This window comes from Belonocnema kinseyi, chromosome 3 (genome assembly GCF_010883055.1).
Source record: "Belonocnema kinseyi isolate 2016_QV_RU_SX_M_011 chromosome 3, B_treatae_v1, whole genome shotgun sequence".
Taxonomy (NCBI): Eukaryota; Metazoa; Arthropoda; class Insecta; order Hymenoptera; family Cynipidae; genus Belonocnema; species Belonocnema kinseyi.
This window is the reverse complement of record NC_046659.1, coordinates 118,655,242-118,663,514: the sequence shown is the minus strand read 5'-3', so window position 1 is coordinate 118,663,514 and position 8,273 is coordinate 118,655,242. Positions and strand designations below refer to the sequence as shown.

Below are 8,273 nucleotides of genomic sequence, written 5' to 3'. Positions count from 1 at the left end.
GACAATATATTACGATTTTTTACGGATTTACAAAAACTTTCTACTAAAGATTATCTTTTTAGTTAAAAATTTTATTATTCAGTTGAAAATTTAACAATTTTCTAAAGAAAAAACATTATTTTTGGTTGCAAATTCAACTGGTTTGTTCAAAACTCGTCATTTTGGTTTAAAAATTCAACTATTTTTGTAGAAGGTTACCCCTTTGTTTACAATTCATATTTAATTGCAGATAATAAGTCAACTAAAATATTTTTTGGACGAAAACTATTTTTTCTAAAATTTTTTTTTTTTTGGTTGAAAGTTCATATCTTTTAGTAGAAATATTGCATCTGCGTTCGATAAAAATGAAATTTTTTTGTCCCAAATTCAACTGCTTCCTGGAAAATTTACTTTTCGTTTAAAATTCGTATTTTTTGCTGTAAAGTCAATTGAAATTTCTCTTTCTGATTTTAATAGAATTTTCATTATTTTTGGACAAAAATGCAAATGTTTTGTTGAAAATTCAAGAAATTTTTTTGAAAAATCGTACTCTTTGGTTGAAAATCCTACTGTTTTATTGAAAATTTAACTGTTTCGTAGAAAATTTACTTTTTGTTTAAAATTTAATATTTTTCAGTTTAAAAGAGAACTGAAATCTTTTCTGGATGAAAATTAAACTATCAATACAAAAATTTAATTAAAAACTTCATCTGTTTTAAGAGAAATTCCATCTTTTTTGGATAAAAATGCAATTGTTTGGTTAAAAATTAAACTATTGTGTTAAAAAATAATAGTTTTTGCTAAAAATTCTACTTTTTGTTGGAAATTTAACTATTTCATAGAAAATTAAATTTTTGTTTAAAATTTAAATTTTAGTGCTAAAAAATGAATTGAAATCTTTTCTGAATGAAAGTTCAACTTAAAAATTTTTGTTTTCGTTTTCCATTAAAAATTCGTCTGATTTAGTACAACTTTCATCTATCTTGGATAATAATGTAACAATTCGATAGAAAAATAAACTATTTTGTTAAAAATTCATCCTTTTTGGTTGAAAAAATTTGTCTTTTTGAATTGAAAATTCAAAGTTTTCCGTAGAAACTTATTTTTTGTTAAAAAATTCATATTTTGATATTGAAAAGTCGACTGGAATCTGTTATGCATAAAAATTAAAATATTTAAATGCTTAAAAAAATCACCTGAAAATTTATCTTTTTGATTTGAAAATTCATCTGATGTAGTCGTAATTACATTTTTTGTTTTGAAAATGCAACTTTTAAAAATTATTATTCTTTCTTGAGTATTGAACTATTTTGCTTGAAAGATTTGTTTACTCACTTTGTTCATAAATTATTTTTTTTTTCTGTTGAAGATTTATATTTTTAGTTGAAAATTTAACTACTTGGATAAAAATTAAACTACATTGTTATAATTTTTTTTATGTAAGGCTTATTTGGTTGAAAATTTTGTTGTTCAGTGAAGAAGCCGTTTTTGGGTTTAAAATTAATTTTTAAATCATTTTTATATAAAAATTCTCTTTTTTTTCGGTAAAAAAAATTTTCTTGATTTGAAATTTAATTTTGGAAGGTCAAAAATTCATAAGTTTAGTAGAAAATTAATTTTCTGCTGAAGTCATATTTTTTGTTTAAAAATTCCATTTTTCTAGAGAAAATTCGTCTTGCGGCTTTAAGGTTCAAGAATTTACATAAGCTTTTATTTATTTCTTGACTGAACAAATTTTATTTGTTAAAAATTATTATTTTTTTTTAATAAACATAATCTTTTTCTATCGAAATATAAACTAGGACACTTTTTTGTCGGAAATTTGTTTTTTTTTAGGTTTAAAATTCAACTATGATGTCAAAAATTTAATTATTTTGTTGAATATTAAAATAGTTGATTAAAAAAACCATCTTTTATAGTATAAGACATTTTTTGTCTTAAAAATAAATGTAAAAATTAAAGAAATTTAAATTTGTATCGTATAAATGAAAATTAAATACCTTGAGGGCCAGAAATGCACACCACAGTCAGTTTTCCCGGAAAAGGAAAAGGCAGAGGAAACGGATTTGATTCCCTCGAGATATTTAATGAATTTAAAGAATCTCCCAACGACATTGGTCCAACTCCAGGGTTTCCGTCAGTTATTAAAATTACTTGACAGGCTGTAGAATTTCCCCATTCTGACATAATAATATTATTAACTCCATGAAGGGCTGTTTCAATACACGTTTTGTCACATTCTTCAATATTTTGGACCAGAGATCGAATATGATCGTAATCTCGAGTGAATGGGACGATTACTTCGTATAAAGACGAGAAGACTACCTAAAAATTAATTAAAAAATTATTTCGAATTAATTCGAAAAATTAATAAAAAAATTATTGCCAGAAAGTTGAAAATTCATATTTTCTTGGTTAGATTCAACTATTTTTGGTATGAAATTAAAATTCTTTTTGGTTGAATTATCAAACATCACATCTTTTTCACGTTTTATATTTCTTGTTCAAAATTAATTGTTTTAACTGAAAATTTAACTCGTAGATAGAGTTCTGAGCCGGTTATATTACTTTGAGAACGGTAACGAGAATTTATGATAATCTGAGAAATTATTTTAATTAATAGAAAATTGCATTTTTTCATTATCTTTTTTAGGTTGAAAATTCAACTATTTTTTTTGAAAACTTAACTATTTCGTAGAAAATGTACTTTTTGTTTAAAATTTATATTTTGGTGTTGAAAAATGAACTGACATATTTTCTGGATGAAAGTTCCACTTATAAAAAAGAAAATTTGTTTTTTATTACAAATTCATTTGTTTTAGTATAAAATTGATCTTTTTTGGATAAAAAATGCAATTATTTGATAGAGAATTCAATAATTTTGTTAAAAAGTCATCCTTTTTGGCTAAAAATTCGTCTTTTTGGATTAAAAATTGAGTTTCTTTGGTAGAAAATTATTTCTTGTTAAAAAATGTATAGTTTGATCGTGAAAACTCAACTAAAATATTTTTCAACAGAAAATTCAACTATTTTTTTTAGGAAATTTATCTTTTGGATCTAAAACTGCATCTGTTATAGAAAAAAGTTCATTTTTTGTATGAATACTTTCTTTTTTTTTTAGAATTCATTTTTTAACAGAAAATGAAAATTTTCCATTTTTTAAGATTGATATTTTTTAGTTAAAAATTCGCGTTTTTTTTGTAAAAAAATTATTTTTTAGCTTGAAATTTCCTTTTTTTGTGTGTAAAAATGCATCAGTTTCGTAGAAAACTAATTGTTTGTTGAACAGTCGTATTTTTTGTTTGAAAATTGCATTTTTGTAAAGAAAATTTGTCTTCTGGTTTGAAGGTTCAATAATTTAGATAAACTTTTATTTATTTTTTCTGTGAAAAACCTTTATTTGTTGGAAATTCGTCTTTTTGGTTTTAAAATTCTTTTATTTTGTTGTATAAATTCCATTCTTTTTTTTTATTAAAATATAAATTGTGACAATTTTTCGTTGGAAATTTGTCTTTTTAGGTTGAATATTCAACTATTATGTTAAAAATTCAATTACTTTGTTGAAAATTCCAGTATTTTGTCAAAGAGTTATCTTTTAAAGTAGAAAATTTTTTTTTTTTGTGTGTTTTAATGAAAATATTTTTCGGTTTAAAAAGCAAACGTTAGATATCTGGTTAAAATTTTATCTCTTTAGTTATGAATTAACTTTCTTGTTGAAAAATCAACTATTTTGTTTAAAAATCATCTTTTTGTTGAGTGAAACTGTTTTACTTAAAAGTAAAATCATTATTTGGTTAAAATAGAAACCATTACATTTTTCGTGGAAATCGACATTTTTCTTTGAAAATTAAACTAGTTGGATAATAGTTAAACTATTTTGTTAATAATTCAATTTTCTTGATTAATAATTAATCTTTATGCTTATATTTTTATTGAAAATAAATATTTTCGGGTTAAAAATTCAAAGGGTTGCTTTAAAAATCAACTGTTTCGTTTAAAAATCATATTTTTTGGTTGAAGAGGAAAATAGTTGGTTGAAAGTTGAAATACTTTGATAAAAAATTATTTAATCTTTGAAAATTTAAAATATTTGGTTAAAAATTCATCTCCTTAGTTAAACATTAACTTTCGTGCTGAAAAATTAATTTTGTCTTAAAAATAAAAAATCTTTTGGTTGAAATGTCAACCGTTACATTTCTTGTTGAAAATTAAGCTGTTTAGTTGAAAATCCGACAGTTTTGCTTAAAAATCAACTATTTTGTTAAAAAATAATCTTTTTTATTAATTTAACTGCTTCACCTAAAATTAAATTTTTTGTTGAATCAACAACCATTACATTTTGCGTTGAAAATTCGTTTTTTGTTGTTGTTTGCTTCATAATTCAACCAATTTGTTTAAAACAATTGGTTGAATCATTTTGTTAAAAAATCACTTTTTTTGTTAAAGATTTATATTTTAAGTTGAAAAATTATCTCGTTGGTTAAAATTTCAATTATCTTGTTATAAATTAATTTTTTAATTGAAAATTCAACTACTTGGGTCAAAGTTAAACTACATTGTGAAATTTTTTTATTGAAGGTTTATGTCTGGTTGAAAATTTAACTGTTTAGTGGAAAATACTTCTTTTGTTTGTTTATAATTAATTTTTTAACAGAAAATGAAACTTCTCCATTTTTTAAGATTTATATTTTTAGTTAAAAATTCGCGTATTTTTTAAAAATTATTTTTGAGTTTGAAATTTCCTTTTTTTGCGTAAAAATGCATCAGTTTCGTAGAAAATTAATTAATTTTTTTTAAAATTAATTTTATTTTTCTAACACTTTAATTATTACAATTTTGGGTGAAAATTGTTCTTATTTTATATGAAAATTCATGTACTTATTTAAAAATGAGTCTTTTTTTGTAGAAAATTAATCCTTTGGAAAAATTCAAAATTTAATAAAAAATTAATGTATGTTGTTAAAATTAATCTTTTTTGCTTGAAAATTAATTTCTTCAATTGAAAATTAATTGTTTCAACAGAAAATTTAGCTGTTCCATTGGTTGTAGATATTTCATTTTCTTGATTGAAAATTCATCTGTTTGGTTGAAAATTTAACCATTTTGTTGATTTTTTTAATGGCAAAACAATCAACTGTTGGAATAAAAATTAATTTTTTTTGGTTGAAGAATCATTCCTTTAGTTAAAAATTAATATCTTTGTTTAAAAATTTAACTATTAAGTTAAAAATTCGTCTCTTTTTGTTGAAAATGAAATTTTGAAATTAAAATCTTAACTATTCCATGTTTGGTTTCAAATTTCTGTATATTATAATTAAAATTTATATTATATATTTATGTCTTTGGTTAAAAATAGGACCATTAGGTTGAAAATTCCTTTAAAAATTTGACATTTTGTTGAAAATTCATGTATTTTGTTGAATATTAATCCATTTTTTTTGCTGTAAAATTAATATTTTGGTAGAAAATGGATATTTTTGAGTTATAAATTCAAATTTGTTGTCAAAAATCCCTCTTTTTGTTTTTGAAATTATTCTGTTTTGGTTAAGGATTCGAATAAGTTGTTGAAATTTCGTATAAAATGGTTTAATTCAACTATTTTTGATTGGGAATAAAAATATTTTTAGGTGGAAATATAAACTACTACACTTTTGTTTCAAAATTTATTTTGTTTTATGGAAAATTGATCACTTTGGTTAAAAATTGAACAATTTTCTTGAAATTCATGAAAGAATAAAATCTTTTTTTGATGAATTTAACTATTTTACTTAAAATTAAAACCTTTTTGGTCGAAACCGTATGGTTTAAAAATAAACTATATTGTTTAAAAATAATCTTTTTGAAAATTAAACTACTTGGTTAAAAGTTGAAATATTTTATTAAAAAATTATTTTCTCTTTGAAAATTTAAATATTTGGTTCAAAATGCGTGCATGTAATTAAAAATTAACTTCTTTGTTGAAAATTCAACAGTTTGATTTAAATATAATATTTTTTTGAAGAATTTTACTTTTCCATTTTAAATTAAAATGTTTTGGTAAAAATATCACCCACTACATTTTGCTTTGAGAATTCATCTTTTTTGTTAAAAATTTAAATTCTTGATTAATAGTTGGACTACTTTCTTAAGAATTCATTTTTTTGTTTGAAAATTTAAATAATTGGTTAAAAATTTATATATTTGGTTTAAAATGTAACTATTTGGTTAAAAATGAACTTACTTGTTAAAAATTCAGCAGCTTAGTTTAAAAATAAACCATATGATTTAAAAATCACCCTTTTTAGGAATTTAATTACTTTACTTAAAATTAGTAATTGAACAATTTTTTGTAAAATTTAGTTTTTCTTTGAAAGTTTAAATGTGGCCGAAAAATTCATCTCTTTAGTTGAAAATTAACTTTCTTGGTAAAGATTCAAACAGTTTGCTTGAAAAATCAAATATTTTGTTTAAAAATCATCTTTTTTTATGAATTCAACTGTTTTTTAAAAATATTTTAATTAAAATATTTTTACTGTTAATAATTCCATTTTTTGTCAGAAAATTGAAATGTTTGGTTGATAATTAATATTTTTGGTTGAAAATGTAACAATTTTGTTAAAAATTCGTTTTTGTGGCTTGAAAATATGACTATTTTGGCTAACGATTTAAATAATTGGTAGAAAATGATCTTTGTTGCTAAAAATAAGTATTTTGGAATTAAAAATTGAGGGAGTTGGTTTAAAAATCATATTCTTTAGTTGAAAATTACTACTTGAAAAAACTACTTGGTTATTAGTTCAAAATTAAATTTTCTGTTGAAAACTCAACAGTTTGTCTTAAAAATCAAATATATTTTTTGCTTGATTCGCACAAATAATTATTTTAAACATTTAATTTTTATATAACCTATGTAAATATAAATAAAATAAGTATATATGAAGTTATAAAAAATAATACTTACCAAGGAAACAAATTCCAGTTTTGCATTTGCTTGCAAATAGTTTAATAAAACGTTGATTCCCTGCACAGCCAGATGGTGTCTGGTTAATTGTTCGCTTGGCAGATTGTCGGTAGAATTATTATTACCATGAACTGGACGTCTCATAGAAAGCGAGACATCCAATGCTATCATCGTCGGCATTTTAGCTTAGCTTTATTAGCACGTTTTATATTTTAAAATGACAATTTTTACATTTTAAAGTTAAGTGACAGCTGGCTGAGAGGTTATGTTTATCACAACAAATCCTATATTTTATCATTGGCACACTCAGAACTTTGTAGTTTTCTTGCGAAAAAACATTTAAAGCAATGTTTATCAATGCAATTAAGTGAATAAATATATTTATTTTAACTATTAAACTATAAACAGATTGGAAATACCGGTTACTAAAAATTTCAGCCCTCACAATTTGTTGGTTATGAATGGGTTTTGTTTCAAGTTGTGACGTCATATGGCAAGATGTCTGCACGCTGAGGGTAGCGTTTTAAAGATTCACCTCATTGGTTGAAAATTGAACTATTTTGGTGAAAACTATTTTTTTCAAAATTAATTAAATGAAATATTTCATTTTTGACTGCATTTTTTTTAAATTAAAAAATCAACGTTTTGATTGAAAATGTATGTATTTCAATAAAAATTCGTCTTTTGTGTTGAAAATTATTCTTTTTTGTTAAAAAATTTATCTTTTTGGTTGAAAAATTATTTCTTTGTTTAAAAATTTCATTTCTTAAAGTTCGTTTTTATTTGATTTGAAAATTGATCTTTTTCAGTTGAAAATAAATCTCTTTTTGGCAGAAAATGATTCTTATCTTGTTTGAATATTCATCTTTTTGGTTGAAAATGAGTTTTTTTTTTATTTCTGAAAATTTATTAACTGGAAATTGTAATGATTTTTTCAAATTCATCTTTATCAGTAGAAATTTTAACTATTTCATTTTTGATTAATTTTTTTTTCTTAGTTGAAAAATCAACCACTTGCTGTAAAATTAATTTATTTTAATTAAATTTCGTATTTCTCGTTTAAATTCCTTCTTTTAATCAATATAATTAATAATTCTTTAATTAATAAAATTAATAATTCTTCTTTTAAATTCATTTTTCTGTTTAAAAATTTATCCTTTTCAGTTTGAAAATTCATCTATTTTGATTAAAAGTTCTTCAATTTTTTGTTTACAATTTTTTGTTGTTGAAATTAATTTTTTTAACTGTAAAGTTAAGTATACCAGGTGTATACATATGAAACCGGTATTTTTTCAAGAAAAAAACACATTTATTTCAAGAGAATGATAACAAATATTTTATTCAAAGTATGCGC

General features: G+C 22.1%; 1 protein-coding gene across 2 annotated transcripts in view; it reads right to left on the bottom strand.

Annotated features, from left to right (window-relative positions):
- Positions 1 to 8,273, bottom strand: part of LOC117169566 (integrator complex subunit 14) — a 47,193-nt gene that overhangs the window by 21,272 nt on the left and 17,648 nt on the right. The window contains exons 1-2 of one of the 2 annotated variants that reach the window (XM_033355996.1): positions 6,920 to 7,370; positions 1,980 to 2,304 (exon numbers count right to left, since the gene is read on the bottom strand). In XM_033355996.1, coding sequence (XP_033211887.1) covers positions 1,980 to 2,304; positions 6,920 to 7,099 — 505 coding nt within the window. In that variant the 5' untranslated portion in view covers positions 7,100 to 7,370. Of the gene's footprint in view, positions 1 to 1,979; positions 2,305 to 6,919; positions 7,371 to 8,273 lie in introns of those variants that run through there. The other variant, XM_033355997.1, reaches the window with a different exon arrangement.